The sequence below is a fragment of the Harpia harpyja genome, chromosome 23 (genome assembly GCF_026419915.1).
Source record: "Harpia harpyja isolate bHarHar1 chromosome 23, bHarHar1 primary haplotype, whole genome shotgun sequence".
Classification (NCBI taxonomy): Eukaryota; Metazoa; Chordata; class Aves; order Accipitriformes; family Accipitridae; genus Harpia; species Harpia harpyja.
The window spans coordinates 10718217-10737223 of NC_068962.1; the positions used below are offsets into that span (position 1 = coordinate 10718217).

General features: G+C 36.8%; 1 protein-coding gene across 12 annotated transcripts in view; it reads left to right on the plus strand.

Annotated features, from left to right (window-relative positions):
- Window positions 1-19007, plus strand: part of PPFIA2 (PTPRF interacting protein alpha 2) — a 355332-nt gene that overhangs the window by 300607 nt on the left and 35718 nt on the right. For 7 of the 12 annotated variants that reach the window (XM_052774388.1, XM_052774385.1, XM_052774395.1 and 4 more), the window contains 8 exons: window positions 1066-1157; window positions 4796-4931; window positions 5411-5631; window positions 8253-8490; window positions 11181-11210; window positions 12089-12219; window positions 12774-12955; window positions 17713-17806. In XM_052774388.1, the coding sequence (XP_052630348.1) occupies window positions 1066-1157; window positions 4796-4931; window positions 5411-5631; window positions 8253-8490; window positions 11181-11210; window positions 12089-12219; window positions 12774-12955; window positions 17713-17806 (1124 nt within the window). The remainder of the gene's footprint in view (window positions 1-1065; window positions 1158-4795; window positions 4932-5410; window positions 5632-8252; window positions 8491-11180; window positions 11211-12088; window positions 12220-12773; window positions 12956-17712; window positions 17807-19007) is intronic. The other 5 variants (XM_052774387.1, XM_052774390.1, XM_052774393.1 and 2 more) reach the window with 2 other exon arrangements.

Below are 19007 nucleotides of genomic sequence, written 5' to 3' on the forward strand. Positions count from 1 at the left end.
AAAAATAGACGACCTCCGTTACCACTCCGTGCAATTGGAGATGAGTTCTCTTCACACACAACCACATACATCTGACTCCAGAGCTTCTAAGTTCCCACTTTAAAGGGTTTATTTGTTCCACTTTGAAACTGATGAAGCAATTTCAGATAAATGGACATAACAGCAGATATTAATAATCTCTATATAACTAGCAAATGATACAAGTAGAGTGACCACCAAGTCATCTCAGTAATTCTATTCAACCAAGAAATAGTGTAAAAATACTGTAATAAGAATTATTGAATCTGATATTACTTAAGTGCAGATCCTTTTCCTTCCTAGTGTTTTGGAATCCTGAACATTTTAAACTCTAGGAACAGCAGTGTTACATCTTCATCCCATGTTCTTTCTTAATATCTTTTAAAATTCTTTGATTTCATTTTATTAGTAGACGATAGTTATTTGTACAATTTGGGAACAGTGCTGTTTTCCCTAGTGGTTGCTGTCAATAGCCTTTTTGTTAGTTGGTTCCAAAAATCCAATTTTTGTGGCACACTGTCATTTGTCACTAGCAGCACCTCATACTGGAATTTCATCAACTCCCAAGAGTGAGCTGTAAAGCTGCAGTTCACCAAGTCACCTAAAATGTGGTTGTCTCTAAGTCTGTGTCTCTGTCAGTAAATAAAAAGGTCAGGACACAATCTCGGTCTCTAAAGGACAAATGGAGTGTTGCACACTGAACTATGCCTGGCACGGATAGTGCAGTTAATGCACAAATTGGTGCTGGTTCTTCTTTTCCTCACCCTAGCTATATAAGAAAAAAAAAAAAAAGTTTCAAGGACAAACCTGTCCTGTCATCACTTCCAGCTAGTGGAAAAACAGTAGAGTGTTCTACAGATTCCTCTTGATGCATATTGTCTTATTAGCAATAATGAGACTTGAATGAGTTCGTTGCCTTTTCTTGCTATAGTCAGTGCTACCTTCAGTGTGTCTTATCTTACTTGTTTAGCTTTATGAGAGCAATATCTCATAAAGTAAATGTATTTTATATCACAAGTAAGTATGTCTTACTATTCTCATTTGCAGGAAAGACTTGCCGAAGAAATTGAGAAACTGAGATCTGAACTGGATCAAATGAAATTGAGGGCTGGTTCTTTAATCGAACCCACCTTGTCAAGGTAATATTTAATGGCAAAAGTTTCCTCACTTTGAGTTGAAATAGACCATAAATGTAAGTGTCAAGCCTTTACAACAGGGGTGTGTTCAGACCACGCATAAAAATAGTCATGTATGTCTTTAAAAATGTAAAATCTGTGCAATGATTATTACTGTTGCTTTTCACTTTTTTCATAGGTAAACGGGGCCTTATAGCAGTGAGTATGCACTGAAATATTACTGAGATTAAGGAAAGTCTTTTAAATGATGGAATCTTTTCAAAAGTATATGCAAATATCCCTTTTTTTTCCCAGGAGACCTTAAAAATAAAGTTCAAATCATCGTCTTTAATGCTGAAACTGATCAGCATATTTATGCTCATATTTATTTATTTATTCTATCAATTATATCTAATAATTATTTTTTTATTAGCAAGAAATAACTCAGCTTTGCTTAGTGTGTAGCATAAAACCACGAATCTTCAGCTAAAGATCAAGGCAGTATTGAGGGAGATCTGAAATTATCATAACAGGACATTAAATATTATGCCTCTTTTTGGCGGAAAAGCAATATGGGAACAACAGTGAGACAGAGACCATAAAAATAGCTATTAACAGCTGAAATTAATTTATAATTCTAGAAAGTCCTTCTTGCCTAAAAGTATCCCTCAAAATAAAATTGTTACTTTATTGATAATTGCATGCCATGTCCTGTTTTCATAACAAGCAACATGTTAATGTCTAAAACCTGCCAGCCAAAGCTCATGGACCAAGACTAAATTCAGAGCACTGTAATCCTCTGAAGTTATTCTTGTTGGATAATTTTTTTGCTTGCATCAGGTATTGTCTGCCCATTGTTTCCTCAGACATCTTGCTCAGTATCTGGACATACTGTCTCCCTCAGCCTTTTACTGTGTCTTGGAATAATATTTTTCTATACATGGAGAAGTGTAAATCGATTAAATTCAGAATGTGATGCTTGTAACTGTTCCAATTTTTGTTCCTTTGGGAGTGTAAGTGTGACTACAGGCACACACAACACTTTTTTGAGAGTGCTCACGAGGACACAGACTATTGAACTGCTGCAACAAACAGCAGAGACTTTTTGGAGCAGTGTCGGTGAACAGCAGCCTTTCTTGCTGGGCAGATGAGTATCACTAGCTTGTGCTCTGTAACTAGGAGTCCGACTAGCCCTTGTCAAAGGGCTGTTTGAACTTGGTAAGCTGTCTAAATGTCTTGGGAATCCAGCAGATTCCCCTAAAACAGTATACTTACCCTTCCATGACCTCACCTCACGAAGCTACCAGCCCTCTCAGGAATAGGGAGGTATCAGCATTACATACTTGCTGTTCTCAGCCATATGCAGTTCTGTATTTGCAGGAGTTTGTTCTTGCAGCAGAAGAATAATGAAGCTGGTCAGCAGATAGGTATTTGCTGCCAGAGACTGGAACTTGGGCTCTTTCTTTTCTCCTGCCAACTTACTGCACAAGTACTAAGTACTTTCAATTATCAGAGCAAAGTTCTATTACAGCAAATACTGTACACAGAAAATAAAAAACAGTCACTGCCCTAGAGGGTTTACTATATAACAGATGAGAGACATACAGACAAACTAAACATACAAAAACCCCAAAAGATTATCATCTGGTACTGTAGATGGAGGGCTTAGGACATTTGTAGCCCAACTGTTGTCAAGTTTTCTTATTGGTATAATGAAAAAAGTGAGGTTTAGAGAATTTTTTAAAAGGTAAAATCATAATTTTTCTAATATTATGGAAGTTCCTACCAGGCATGACAGGAAGCATAAGAGAAGATAAACTGATGGTTGTTCAGAAAAGGACATTTATGACAACAGTATGAGCTCTGATGTATGCTCTACCCAAAACTAAGTTCTAAAACATTATTCAGTATCTGTGACATTTTTATGGATCTGATTTTATTGCTATGGCACATAGCCACGTTTCAGGAATTCCGGTACCTCTTTTTTTTAATTTGTTTTCTTATGGTATTTATTTTTTATAAAAGAAACTGTGTTAGTGCTTGAAATCCTTCCATTATTATTGTAGATTTGTCACATTACTTATAATACCAGATAGTAATTACGTTTCTTCCTTCCACTCTGTCAAAGTAGCTCATAGCAGAGGCTTTCATGTCTTGTCTTATGATGTTTTCGTATTTCCCATTTATCAATATACAGGCATCACAGTTGTAATATTTTATCTTTCACTTTTACTTTATTAATGTGATGTTTAAAATTTTAGACCAATGCTTCAGTCTTCCAAGTATGAGTATGTTTTAATTCAAATGAAATTCTCCTCAAGGAAAAGTGGATCTCTATGTTTAGAAACTGACTCGGAACTAGAGCCCAGGAAAACAGTCGTGCTTACAGCCTTCAGTTTTCAGCACAGATATCTGTGGTTTTCTGAATTATTTCCTTCATTTTGGAAAGCAGGCATTCTCTTACTTAGCTTTTTTTATGTCTAGAATTAAAGCCATCATTTTACTGAACAGCATTCTTTTCAAAGTGAGAGAAGTGCTTAAACCCAAAACTTATTCCTATATTGTGTCCCCAAACTGATTACTACCATTGCTGTGAACCCCATAAGTTGTCTGTATGTGATTGCAAGCATTTTTCCCAAGTTTAAAAAAAAAAATAATTAAAAAAAATTTAAGTATGACATTAAACTCTCATTTTATGCTCTTATAGATAGTAAAATGTCAAACACATTTTAGGATTCGCTATAAGCAAATACATACTTAGTTGTCTTATTAGTATAGTATTTGTTACATTTCATTTTTCTACTGTAATCATGCTATTCATATATTTTCATGTGTAGATTGCTTATGTGTTAAGAACTAGAAATTGTTTAGGTCTCTACTGCTGTGGCTGGATGCTCAGATGGTGCACGGAGCCTCTGCTCTTCTGACTCAGCTACACGGCAGGTGGGCAGAATGCTTCTATTGCACCGTGCAGGGAACTTCACTGCTGTTGTGTGACCAAGGACAGAAAGACCAGGGACCGTTGTCTGCAGCCAAGCAAAGATATGCTGAAGTCATGATGTATATGCCTCACTACAAGGTCCCAAGACTTACCAGGACTACAGGAAAAATTGGGGGTTAAAACTCTCAAAAGCATCATCAAGTAAAGATGAATCATTCATAACCAATGTTATATATTGCAGGCCAGTTCACTGATATTTTCATAATGTAGAGCACAGACTTACAGTAGGAAAGTGTTATAGATATCCTCACTCATGAACATGTAACGTGCTTACAGTAACCTCAGGCGTATTTATTCAGGCGAGTAATGGAAGGAAAATATACAGGATAGTACATTCAGCAGCCAGTTCTGTTAATTATCCTGAAATCTACTTGTTTTATCATGTTAAAGTTTTGGATGGTAAGTTTTACTGTGCAAGTCCTTCATTTTGAAAAATCAAAGGTTTTATTTGTTTTCTTCCTTAATTTTCTCGTAATATGATTTCAAGTTTTCACCTTTAAATAGTACTTTGTGATGTGTTTTTGTCATTTATTATGTGATACATAACAATTTGTTTGTTTAAAAAAAGAAATCTGTGTTCCTAGACTGAAGGTCATTGGGTTGTTGTTGTTGTTGTTGTTACTATTAGTCTCTCAGTCTACTTATGTGGTTCTTTTTATAGGCCTCACCTTGACACATCAGCAGAGCTGAGGTATTCTGTGGGCTCCCTGGTTGATAGCCAGTCTGACTATCGGTCAACTAAAGTGATAAGGCGACCTAGAAGAGGCCGGATGGGAGTACGCAGAGATGAACCAAAGGTTAATCCCCAATTTCTTCTCGTATATTCCCTGATAAGAGAATGTATTTCAGGCTGTTAAGCTTACAGTTGATGTATTTCCAGAAAACAACAACAACAACAACAAAGCCAACAACCCACCAAACAAGAAAACCCAATCCAAATAGCAGGATTTTTCTATACATGCTCAAACAAAAGTACGGTTGTACTAAAATGAAGGCAGAAAAGATTGAAGTTCAGACAACAAAGTTCAAACATACTAGACTATCTGTCTTTTCTGGGTGTTTGTGTAAATTTTCCTGATGGTTAATTTTACACAGCATTAGAAATTACATGAAAATACTTTACATCATCTATGGTAATATTGCAAGTATTAATGGAGAATTAATCATTGAATAAATACTCTTAAATGTTAGTTGCTTTCCTTTCCCATTTTATAGAAGTTCAACTTTGCAGTTGTTTTTCATGGAATAAGCCATATACATCCTAATTCCTACTCAGGTAAAATCACTTGGAGATCACGAGTGGAATAGAACCCAGCAGATTGGCGTTTTGAGCAGCCATCCCTTTGAAAGCGACACTGAAATGTCCGACATCGATGACGATGATAGAGAAACACTTTTCAGCTCCATGGACCTCCTGTCACCAAGTGGCCATTCCGATGCCCAGACTCTGGCCATGATGCTTCAGGAGCAGCTAGATGCAATCAATAAAGAAATCAGGTATGTAGCCTGAAGCAGCTGTCATGCACTTCTGATCACAGCTTCAAGCTTCCTTTAGTGCATGAGTTCAGGTACTGATCATAACAATTAGGAAACCACTTGTACATTTAAAGGATTGATAAAGTGTCTGCTTTTCATAAGTGATTATCGATTGTGTGAAGATAACAATGGCGTCTTCATTTCCTAACCATAGAAATTTCTTTCAAAAAATGTTCCAAGTGAAGAACTGCTGGCCAATTAAAGAGAAATACATTAGAGAAGGCTAGCACATGGCAGATTTGACAGATCACTATTCATAGTCCTCTTTTCAAGGTCTTTTACACTGTTCTGCATGACTCCACTTTCTAATGATCTAATATCAGAAATATTTTATTTCAGTGCTCTTCATGCTTTCTTCTGATAATTATTCCTGTGTTACATTTCATATAAGCCACGTTTTCTAAGACATGGTTTTGATTTTCTATGGAGGCATAGAATTTGATTTTTCATGCTCCAAGTTGGGTTATAGTGCTTGGAAATAGGTGATGCTTTGAATGTAACTTAATAATTTCTGTGCAAATTTAATGGTGTGATAGACAATCCAATGACATATTTTAATTAAGTGATTTTTATAAATGAAACCATATTTTACACTTAAAGCATTCCTACATGTTTTTCAGGAAGGGTAACTTTAAAAGAACTTGGTGTATGAAAACCATCCTCTCATTAGTGAAATATAATCAAAACCAGATTACTTTTTGCCAGATCTCAGTCTTTCTCTGAGCAAGATAACTTTAAAAGGAGAACTCTATTGAAATATATTGAATTTGAATAACTTTTCTGTTCAGGGGAAGACTTTTTGTTACAGATCTACAGCTTTGCATTTTCACTTCTCCCAGAATTTCTTCATTCAGATAGGATTACACTGCTATTTTCTCAAATCTCTTATTAGACTTGTCAAGATAGAAAGTCAAAAGAGAAATTGTGTTGTTGTAAGTGTAAATCTCCTTAAAGCAGTATGTATAAAAGACAGACCCTTATCTGTGTTTTCTGTTATTACAAAGAAGTCAGCACTGTGACCGATTCAGGAAGCTGTAGATGGAACAAGTATATTTGTTTTAAAAAATACTACCAAATTGACAATTTAACAAGTAATTATGTAATACATTAAAACGTTTTCACACGGAATTGTACCTGCAGGTGACATAGTGGGATATTATTCGTGCCACCCTGAATCAGATCACTGTTTTACTTAACAGAGGATCTTGACTTAGATGTTAGGTACAGTTTTGTCTCAAAAAGGAAGCAAAGGTGCACATTGTATATAGCTGTTTTTACTGGAGGTCCACTGAGAGTAGTTTATTTCCCCTACTGCTAAGCTTATACTGAAGTATAGGCTTTCATTACCATCACTGTCATTATTAAAGAACCAGGTAACTAATTTTGTATTCTTTTTTTTTTTAATATGTTTCAGGAAAAAATGGTTCTACAAGGATAGTCTTATAAACTGTACTGCATTTCACATTTTCTTGTTTTGTTTTGTTTTTTTCTTTTTCTTGACAAACACTATAAGGGTTTATCAAATGATTGGAGATGTCAAAAGAGATTAAGGATTTATTTTGCCTTAGATTGGTTTTATTATACAAGATGATTCAGAATTTAGATTACTAAAATTAAAAAGATTGTTATAATTCCGTTTCAAAATATTATTTGCTGTTAAGTTTCTGCCACGCCTCATTTCAGAAACAACTGTAGACATTTTATCACAGCACAGGAATTCGTAGGTTTCTATTTTCAATGTATTATGGTTTCGTTTATTGTACTTGCTTCATTTCACTCAGAAGAGCCTGGTTCACGGTTTCAGCCTCCCCAGACTTTGTATTCTCTCATTTAACCTTGATCCCTCATACTTTTTCTTCCTCTTCTCAAAAAAAGACTCCTTCTAACGTGGGTTCATGGGCAAAGGTTTTTTTATAAACACATTTTTTCATTCTAGGTGCAATCACAATGAAAAACCAAAACTAAAGAACCCAGTGGAAGCATCCCATGAGGCTATATGTGTTTAAGAAGCTTATATTTGTTGTTAACAAGAGAGCTATTTTAATTAAATTCACTTAAAAACTCAACGGTTTAGAAACAACTGTCATTTTTTCATCAATTTGTAGAGATGAAACGGACAATTTGTTTTGCATCTTCTCTTGTTTTATTAATACGGATTATCTTAGCAATTCCCTTCTTAAAGGTCCAATTTCATTTGACTTTAAATTTGTGTTCGTGCTTTAGCAACAGAAAATCAGATGAAGCCAACTTAAGATTGGAATTAGTTTCCTATGGTAAATCGGATTGTTAAACCCCCTCCCCTATACTGTCTCCTTTGCAAAGGAACCAATTTTCCTGAAATGTCATATGACAAGTCTTGTTGTTGGGCAGCTTCTTCAAAGAGTTTTTGAGGACGGAGGAATTAAGAAGAACTTTATAATTCTGGTGATTAAAAAATACCCTTTTCAATATTATTTTGGAGTTGATCTATGATATTCATCTTTGTTTTATTTTCAAATCTCATTTGAAAGGAAATATTTTTTAGTTTTGCTTTTGGGGTATTCAGAGACAAATACAACCACATTCTTCTTTTATTTAATAAGGTTAATCCAAGAAGAGAAAGAGTCGACAGAACTGCGTGCCGAAGAGATAGAGAACAGAGTGGCCAGCGTGAGTCTGGAAGGCTTAAATCTAGCCAGAGTCCACCAAGGTACATCCATTACTGGCTCGGTGACAGCATCGTCACTTGCAAGCTCATCCCCTCCCAGTGGACACTCAACTCCTAAACTCACACCTCGCAGTCCAGCCAGGGAGATGGACAGAATGGGGGTTATGACGCTGGTAAGAAACTTTGTGATGCCAATTTTAGGTGTGATATTTCTAGGGTTAAGTACTTTTCACTGTATGAATCGCTCATGTCTCTAATTCTTTAGTCACCTTTTCATCATACATACTGATAGCAAATTCCATAGAATATGGACGTTTGGGTTGGTTTGGGTTTTGTTACTGTGTTTTTGAGCATTGCATGATTCAGCAGGGACATAATGATCTGAGGATCAAGGGCCTTCAGCACACAGGCAGTGGAATTAATAAGAAACAGAACTGATCACTGAAATTACTGTAATCAATTTAGAAGTAAAATATGTTTAGTAATGAAAAGCTCTGAAGTGATACAGTTATTACACAGTAGTCTGTGGGACTATTGCTGAGTTTAAACCTCCAGGAAACATTAAAACCTGTTACTTCTAGGAGACATTAAAACCTGTTACTTCATATGTATGATCATTTGGGTATACTTCCATATTCGGGGCACTCTTTGCAGAATTTTGTATGTATTCTTCATATCAAGCACTTGAAATAACTGCTTTGTTTTCCAATAATTCATTTAACTGATATATTTTGACACTACAAGCAGCACACATAGATACCAAGCCGTCAAATTATCATGCAAAGCATTTCTAACATTGCTGTACTTTGAGGACGTATTCTGAAATGTCTGGTTTGATTTGAAAAGGGATTTGCAAAAAAAAATTAATTTTGGTCCTAGACAAAAAGAAACAGTGCAACAGTCAAGTAAGTGAAGGGTAGCGCATGTCGACATATTCAAGATGTACAACTCTGATGCTGATAAGAGTGCAGATGCAGGGTTCAGTGTTCACTGTGGGCTACAAACCAGTCTGGAGCCTGGGTGAATTCATCCCTTTAAGCACTAGGAGAGAATCAAAGCAGCCCACTCTGCTGATCTCTACATACAGGGAGGAGAATAAGATATGTGTAACCCCATTTTTTATTTGCTGTTTCTCTGATAATCGTAATGTCACCAATGTCCCCTTGTGGTCCATTCCTGGGAAGCAGCAGCACTGGTTCCCTGTGGAGCCTCTCAGCAGAGGGGAAATGAGCCTTGATCTCAATCAGAAAGCAGAAGTTAACTCTCCTAGCCAAGAAGGCGGCTAAGAAGAGCTGGGAGTGGAGCCTGGCTGTTCATTCTGCTCAGCTGGGAGCAGGGACTTTTGTCCGCTATCATCTAGCCGAGTACTCCCTTTTCTGGGAACTGACAACTACTTGTATCCACTTCTACCCCTCCCAGTTTAGGATGATGTTTGCTGCCTTCTTGGGGACTAAAGACAGCAGAGAGGAGGTCAGGGCTGGCAGTTGTGGCAGACTGCAGCACTGATTCTTTGCTGCTGCCCCCAGTTCCCACTGCAGAACAGCAGGAATGAAAATGTTGGTGGTGCAGACCATTGTGGAGGAGGTGGGTACGCAGGCTGCTGCAGTGCCACCCGCTTCACCAAAGCAGCACCCTCCCAAATACGCAGTTTGGCTCCATTTCACCAACCATTTAAACTAAGCAATCTGGCTACAGATAAATGGCAATGGTTTAAACTGACCTTCCAGCAGACACCGGCACTGCCTGGTTGCCTTGATTTGGACACAGTAACTTTGGGTCAGTAGGTTCATCCGATTCAAATACAAAATGACAGCATAGCCTCTGCACTTCAGGTTGCCGTGGCCTCACTGGCATCCAGCTCTAGCTGTGCTAAAGCTCAGATGGCTATGTCTGTATGAGTTTCAGCTGAACTCTTGACATATCGTAAGCTGTAGAAGCAGCACCCCACGGCATGCTCAGCAGCACAGCCCACAACTTGGCTCACCCTCATCAACTATGTCAGGACACTTCTGCCCTGCGCTGTTTCAGCAGGAGTTCGGTGTTGAATATCTCCTCCTTACTGGCTGGAATACTTACAACAGGCTATTAGACATCCTCTAAGTGGAAACTTTGAGTTGGGAAGAGTTCTGTAGAGGTCTGGTCTCCAGAGCCCAAATTGCCAAATGATCCTGTAAGGGCTGGCTGGAGAAGCAGTACTGCATGAGTTTCCAAAGCCCAGGTCCATGCAGTAAATAAATTCTGCAGTATATCTTCAGCTTTCCTTGAATTAATGAGACATCTACCGAAACTGAAAATGGAAAGGGGATTGAACAAGACACATTCTAGCAGCCTTCTACTGCCAAATAATGCTGCAGTACAGAAGATGGGTGAATTAGTATCCATTGACTGAAAATGCATCACTTTAATATGGGATAACTGGAGAGAAAGACCACTTTTTCAGACATGGTATTTGTTGGTGATATTTTGTGTTTATACTTGGTGAGACACCAATAGATTTGTAATATTAGGTAAAAAAAATAATTCTGTGTTGGGGGTAGTGGAAGGATTTACATGAAAACTCCAAAACCAAAAACTGCTGCTATAAGCTTGCAATGTTCTATTCTTTACTAAGCTTATGAAAATGAAGGAGATGGAAACTTTAATAAAAATAACTCCTTTCCTAGAATGCCATATTTGTCAGGAGTTATATTATGTTATGACACCAAGTATAATTAGTATATAGTATGGATAGTATTAAATTAATGAAATCTCTGCTTCCCACTTCTGAGTGTGAGAAGAACGAATGTGTGGCATTTTGTTATGCTCAAATAAGATTTATTAATCATTCTTTTTTTGTTGTTGCTGCTTTTGTTACCAATCTAAGCCAAGCGACCTAAGGAAACATCGGAGAAAGGTATGATACTGGGGGGATTTTTATGTTTGGGAGAACACATTTGTCATATTCCTCTGCTATTTAGATAACCAGGTTCCTTGCCAGCCACTGCATCCCCTCTGCTCCTTTTCACTCACTTCCTAAACATAATCATTTTAATCCTACTTGGAAAGGCTTGCAGAGGTCACAGCTAAGCCACAGAATCAAGGCCCACCAGTGATACCTTGGAGTAGTAGCCTCCACAGCACAAGCTCAAAGGAATAGCTAAAAAAAAGTGTGGACACACACAAGTATTTTGGCCATTCTTCTTGCTGGAGGAACCAAAGTCAGATTACTTGAAATCTTCTGGAGCAATATCAAGTTGCTTACAGAATTGGCACTGTATATGGGATCTTTACATGAGCAGAGACAGTAATTAAGATAAATCATTATATGCTGTGACAAAATTCCTTTTTGTTCGGGCTTATTTTTAAGCATTCTGACCATTCTGCTAACAAGCTATGGAGACAGTGGTCCTGTTTATGTCTGCATTTACCTTCTCCCTTATATCCCTGAGAAACTTTGTTTACTTGAATAATCCCGTTTAATGCAAGAGACCCACTCACATCTAAGGTTATTTTCATGTTTAGACCTTTACTGCATCAACCTATTTGGCATAAAAGGAATGAATTTTTTTCTCCAAGTGTAATCTCTCCTCTTTCAAATACATACTTTAAGCTGCCATATTTAGGCAATTGCTCTTTCCCAATAGCCTCTTTCAAAATAAGAATCCTTACAATTGGCTCAAAAAATTGCACTTGAAACTATACATGCTTCAATTCACTTGACAAATCGGTGCAGCATATGTTGAAACTCTCTTGAAAAGCTAATCAGCTCTCAATGGAGTCTCTCTCCCCCAGATTGCAGTAGTTGAAGAAGATGGGCGTGAAGATAAAGCCACAATCAAATGTGAAACTTCTCCTCCTCCAACACCCAGAGCTATCAGAATGACTCACACCCTTCCTTCTTCATACCACAATGATGCCAGAAGGTAAGATGTTTGTAACATGAATTGCCACCTCACAGTTTTACCACGTATTATTGTTTAACTGTTCCAAAATGACCTGATTCTTCCTGTTTCTTCTTGGCAATTGTTTCCCCTGCCATAAGAGAGAAAGCCTTAGCCTTTGCCTCTTGCATGACCCTGAGAACGTTTGTCAGTGCTAAAATACATGCTGGATATTTCTAGTTTGAGGTAGAGTTTTGATCACTACTAGAAGCAGTGATACTGCAAATCCTAGAAAGACAAACAGCAGGCTGATTCCTGTATTTTTTATCAATTGTTCTTAGCAAATTAAAAATATTTATTTTCCACCTTTTTTTTTTTTTCTTTTAATAAGATCCAGTCAGCCTGGTGGAGAAAATGTGATGTTGTATTGCTCTACATGTTGCTAAATCATTTAAAGAAGAAGATGTGATTGTTTCACTTGTTGGGAGATCATTCCTAAAGTATAACTGATTAATTTGTTTGCAGAGCTGCTCAGAAGAAAGTAAAAAATTATCTGCAAATGTTATCTATTCCATTTCTTTATTATCATTTTCTAGTAGTTTGCCCGCTTCGTTGGAGCCAGAAAGCATTGGTCTTGGCAGTGTCAATAGCAGCCAGGACTCCCTGCACAAGGCTCCCAAGAAGAAAGGAATCAAGTCTTCAATAGGACGTTTGTTTGGTAAAAAAGAGAAGGCTCGACTTGGACAGCTCAGTAAGGAATTAGTGGTAACAAGCCAAGGTCACCATTTCGCAGTCATTTTTCCATTTTTAATTTTGCTTCTTTTCAGTTTCCAATTTGCTTATTTTTCTCTTTTTGTCTGGCAGAACTTTCCCATTAAACTTCATTGCTCTTAGCAATTACATTTGTCAGGAGTTTGCTATGACTATAATGCAAATGAAAGGAGACTTCTGGCACAAATTAGTAGACTCAGCCTCTTCACTGAACCTACTGCTTCAATAGTCTCTTGAAGTAGGGTAAAAGTGCTAACAGTGTATTCTCAAATAACCAAAATAAAGAGGAGGTGAGAAAGTAGTAAGTAATAAACCACTATAAGGGGTGTAACTAGATGATATGGAAGGTCCTTGCAAGTAAGTGTAGCTGCCTTTCACATTCCAGTGTGTCAATAGATGTCTGCTGGTGCCTCTCACTGAATGTATTTACCGTACTCTTTCAATTAGTTATGCTGCTCACGGCGATGCTTTTTCTTCCTACTTCTTCTGCCCTTTTCCCTTGCCAAGACCTTAGTCTAATTCATTCCCGGTTAAAAATCTTTCCCTGTGATATTCCATAGGATATGTCTATACCACATGCAAAAAAAAAAAAAAAAAAAAAATCAGTCCTAGCATAACTTTATTTAACTACCTTAGGTAGCATACGCAATGGAAGGTGCAATGACAGTCTTCAGCAAAGGCTTACAGCCTGCATCCCCAGATGGGCAAATACATCCTTAGCTGCAGTCTATATTGCTAGGCTATCTGATTTAGCTAGATTAAGATTAGTATATATACACATGCCAACACAAGCATCAAATTGGTATAGATGTGTCAGTAAAATAGAAATACTAGCTCTTTCCTAGTCACGAAGATGTCACACAGTACGAATTTGTGAGGCACTAAATTTTTACTGCCATGGTGATCACTTAACACCTGTAAAAGAATTTTAAGGGTTTGCAATAACCGTAAACACTTAAGCTCTATGTAAGCCTGAAATTAAAAAACTAAATTCCTATTAAAACATGTCCTTATCACAACTAACAAACCCATCATTAAAATGGTACAGAATAAAATAAGGTAATATTAAGGTCAAATTATCAGAGAAAAATCAAATAACTGAGCATTCTCTGTTTAAACTCCAGCCTTTCTCCTCTCTGCCTGTGAGAATCTTCTGTTCTTGAAAAAAATTAACTAATTTCTTAGTGCAATTTAAATTCCCCTTTTTCTCACTATGGGAAGAGTAAAACTGATTTATTCAATCTTTTTTGTAGTTTAATGTAGTTCAGAATCTGTTAAATGAGTGTCTCAAATACACCTGCATGTCACTGTCTGCACTGATGGAGAATCTCATAACTTTAGACTGTGTTATTAATTCACATTTACATTGCATAAAACTGTTTTATTGATACTGATGGATTACACATAATAATCTATGATTTCACAGTAACTCATGAACGTAGAGGACAAAGATGTAATAAATGTGTTGGTCTTCCCTGCAGTTCCTTGCAATGTGGAACAAAAATAACAACTTTAAAGATTATCTCAGGAGCAATGTAATCTGGCAAAAGATTAATTTCTTAATAATACCCACCATGATTAATAAGACATATGTATAATTGGATAAAGCCTATTTGTAATTCCCAACACTAGCTTATGAAATTGCAAAAAGATATTAGTGAAGATTTGCAATTAAATGAAATTTTTGTGGTTTCCATCCTTTAGCTCAACAGCAAAGATTTCAGTATAATGAACATTTTAGTTAAGCAACCTAGATTTACAAGCATGTATAAAATTAACAGTAGGACTGTTAACTGACAAAAAGTAGGAACAAAATATTTTTAGAAATTGAAATGACACTGAAAAGCTGAATTATAGAGTAGTTTTCCTCATCTTAATTTTTAAGATACCAAAAGATATTGAGTGGCAGTTTCCATTCAATGGCAGTACTCTGAAGACAAAACAAAATTTAAAAAATAGCAATCATGGTAGTACTTGAATCAATTCAATGACAGGTATGCTATCTGTGCAGCTATATAATTAAATAGGTCTATTTATAGTAAGATACTATATCACAGAAATCTAGATAGTAAGTCCTATCATTACTGCACTGCAATATATTTGTATAGTTTTCATAACCTAAATTTATAATACAAAATCAATAAAAGAATCTCATTTAATTCCTTGCTTAAATTAAACATTCCAATTTGATACAGTTACATACTTCTTATATTTTTGAATATGGAAAATACCTTTTCTTCAATAGCATGTCAAATACCAAAGAGGTAATAAATGTAATTTTTAGCCTCAGAAATATTTGCTTTCTTATATGCATATTTGCACCTGCACACACTTAAAGGAGCACTTTAAAAGTTCACATCAATGCAGAGGATATTAGGGTTCCCAGTGATATTATACACTCTAAGTACGCATAATACTTCTGTAACTAATTCTATAATATCTCTAAAATCACATGTAATATATATTCATATTTAAGAAGTAATATTGGAACCTCCAAAGTTTTATCACTAAATTCAGCAGAGCCAGGCTATCACCCCAAAGATTTCCTTTCTCTGCATTCCCTGCAAAATTCTGAAATTATTAGTTTTCAACTGCTAAACTTGCCATAGTTTTGTTATTTTATAATTTGCTACTTTTACCATCTCTGCTAAATTATTTGTGTTATTGTTCAAAGGCAAATTCATGCTTTAGGAGATCTTTCTTAGAATCAAGATTCAAGATTTCTAGATTCTTCAAGTTTTCTTTTAAATATTGGAGAGGGAAAAGGAATGTCACAGGGAGCACAAGTGCCTTTTGGGGTTGGATTGTTTATTTATTTATTTATTTGATTGATTTTAAACTTATCCAGTCTTCTCTCACTTGAGGAATACCACACTAGACACTTAGATATTCTTCCCATGTTACATTTTAAATATTCTAGTCCCTAAAACAAACAATGCATTGCAGGGATTTTTAGCCCTGCCCAGGCAAGCTGATCTGTATGGTGTATACAAAGGTCAGCTTGCTAGGAAACATTTGTTGTGGCCATCTGCGTGCCGAAGATGCTGACAGGCACAATCACCTCATCCAGTACAACGTACCCTGGGTTACTCAAAGGGCCAGATGTGTTTGTCTTACGGTGAAGTCCATTATGCCAAGAATACGTTCCAGTCTGTGACAAACCCCTCATTGCACTGCCCTCACACCATCTCTGTCTAACATACTGAGGGCTGCTCTCTCAGAAAGGTGCAATATATTGATACAGCCGTTTGCTAAATTAAAAACTTACTCCAGAGTCCGCCAGAAACATTTCCTGAGATATTCTGGAAAACTTTGAAAGGCCGATGAAGTAAAGTATACATTCGTTTTTCCTGCATTTGTCATTGGAAGCATCATTCTCATCATGAGACTTGCACAAGTAGTGTCTTCTTTAATAAAGAAAAATTCTGTCTAGACAAGCAGGAGTGTGAAAACTACACCTGCTTTGAAAGGACAGCTTAAAACCAGGCTTTTCTAAGTTAACGTCATAAACACGATACAGCAGTAGGTTTTGTTCTCACTTGATTGAGGTGCCTGTAAATGTGACTTGTAAAAAGGCTGTGATGCTATTTCACTATGTAACATTTACTTGTTATTTTATGGTTAAAAATCAATGAATTGGAATATAAATATTTTAATTTATACTGTGCTGTCTTAATTATGCCAGTGTTCACTCTACAATTGTTCACTATCCGTTAGCTGAGAAATAAGAAGTTGCCATTGCCAAATGGAGTCAAGCACCAACGTTTACCATACTCTTGTGTCTTCCTTCTTGTGCCAGTTACACACCTTCTGAATAGCAGCACAGGAGAAAAGCAGCCTTCAAAGAAGTGCTGCAGCCTCTCTGTCTGCACACATATGTGTGCAAATGAGAGGACAGCGTGGAGCCAGAGCCAGGAGACCGTACTGACAGCTCCATGAGCAGGTCCCTTCTTCCTTGAATCTAGGCAGCAATAAAAAAGTCAGAGCATCTTTCCACTTTTGCACTAGGAAAGTCATGTTAGTGGATATATTGTACGATCAGCGTGGATCATACAACACCAGTCGTGTCCTTAGTTTATAATACTATCTGATTTTGGTCCAGGTGTCCTTGCTTACTGCAAGCTTCCCTTGTCACTCTATGCAAGCTATTCAAGTTCCCATGACTTTGACAGGAATTAGGTGCCTATGAGATACATCCAGAGAGACCTAGGAGGCTTTTTACTTCTCCGACAGATTCTTTGTGTCATCTCTGGCTTGGGAGTTTGCAGGGATAATGACATCGGAGACTCTAAGACTCTGTGAGAGCAAAATGAAGACTTTAGTATTACAACATTAAGTGATGCTGTCTTATGTCAATAATAATGATACAGTTCTTGAGAAGGCACTTTCATTTGTACATTTCCCAACTAAGATTAAAAAATGGCAAGGGCATTGCTTACTTAGGACCAAGAGCCTGAGCCTTAGGAGGCAAAGAAAAACAGGCAAAGTACATCAGCGTGCTTTTCTCATACATTTCTGCTAAACACATGGAGGAGGAAACAATTTTTCCCTCTACTTCTACTCTTTCCCATGTAGTAAACGCTTGCCAGAATTCACCTCTGTAGGTGGTAGATGGTATCCACAAACCCCAGATGTCATGGCCTAAGGAAACAAACATAGATGATGGTGGCGGGTGAGAGGGGGATTGAAGGGCTGAGGAAGGGAACTAGGAAAGGGCTTTGGGAAAATACAGCGGGGTTTGGTTTGTTTTCTTTTCTTTTCCAGGAGGTTACATGGAAACAGAGGCAGCAGCTCAGGAATCTCTGGGATTAGGCAAACTTGGAACCCAAGCAGAAAAGGACCGAAGACTAAAGAAAAAGTGAGTACCTTTTTCACATGACTTTCACCGGCTCAAACTTGATTCACATGTCAGGTTTTGTGTTGGTTTTACGCAGACATGTAAGGAGAAGCAAGACCATTTACTATGGCAGTTTACCACTTAGTATGGTTTTTTTCCAGTGTAAAAGTTTTTATAGCTGCATATAAAATATAGGGAAAAATATTTAGAGTCTGTCAATTGTACAATAGTGTTTCATTTGTGAAAGAACATAGGTTTATGAGAGAGAGACATTTTCTATTTCATGTTGTCATTAATTCCGTGCCGTTTGCCTTCTCTGCAATTCTTAAAAAATAGCCAGGCATTTAATGACTCACTACATAGATTTTTCAGAAGGGAAGAAAAGACTTTTTGCATTATCTATTGAACACATGATTATTTCTGTCTATAGAAGTCAAAGGCTCGCCATAAACCGTAGAAGCTTCGCTTTCTTTTTGCCTGTCAGCACATGGCAACCTAGCTTTTTGTTCGCATAAATTATGTAATAATTTAACGCTGTCTTTGGTGCACCTCCTTGTAAAACCAGTAAACTGACTCATAGCAGCTGCCAGGAGCTAAGGAGAACTATTAAAATAAAGCTACAAACACAAAAGAAATCTCTTGGCAGCATCACAGTTCCAGTGTAATTAGAAGGTGTCAGAGAAAAAAGATGGTAGTTAGAAACGGCTTTGTAAATTCATTCTGTAAACAAACAGGTTTATTTTTCATCCATAACCATTAATTTTAGTGCTATTATTTGTATTCTGAAAGCCTCATTTTTAAAATTTGTAGGGTTCTCAGGTTTCTTTCAGTCTTTTAATGTTCCTTTGCAAAGCTTCAAGAGAATTTGTAGTTCTAATCCAAAGAATCTAGGGGTAATGTTTCAGCTTCTCTTTAAATTTATATGTAGAATATTTTTAATCACTACTTTCATATCAAGCTCCTGATGAAATATAACTTTAAATGCACACATCCATGTAATGCACAAATATAAGTGTTCCACTTGAATCAGCCTCAATTTAGCAATTAAAGATAGAGAAGCAGTCATTGTGCTAGCTGAGAGAGAAGAAACATTTTAAATTCAATTAAGAAACTCACAATAACATTCACAGAGATATCGCAGTTGATGAGTCATGTCCCTGTATTTCTTATCTATACATTTTTATCACTCTTTAGTCATTTAGAAATATATAGATATAAAGAG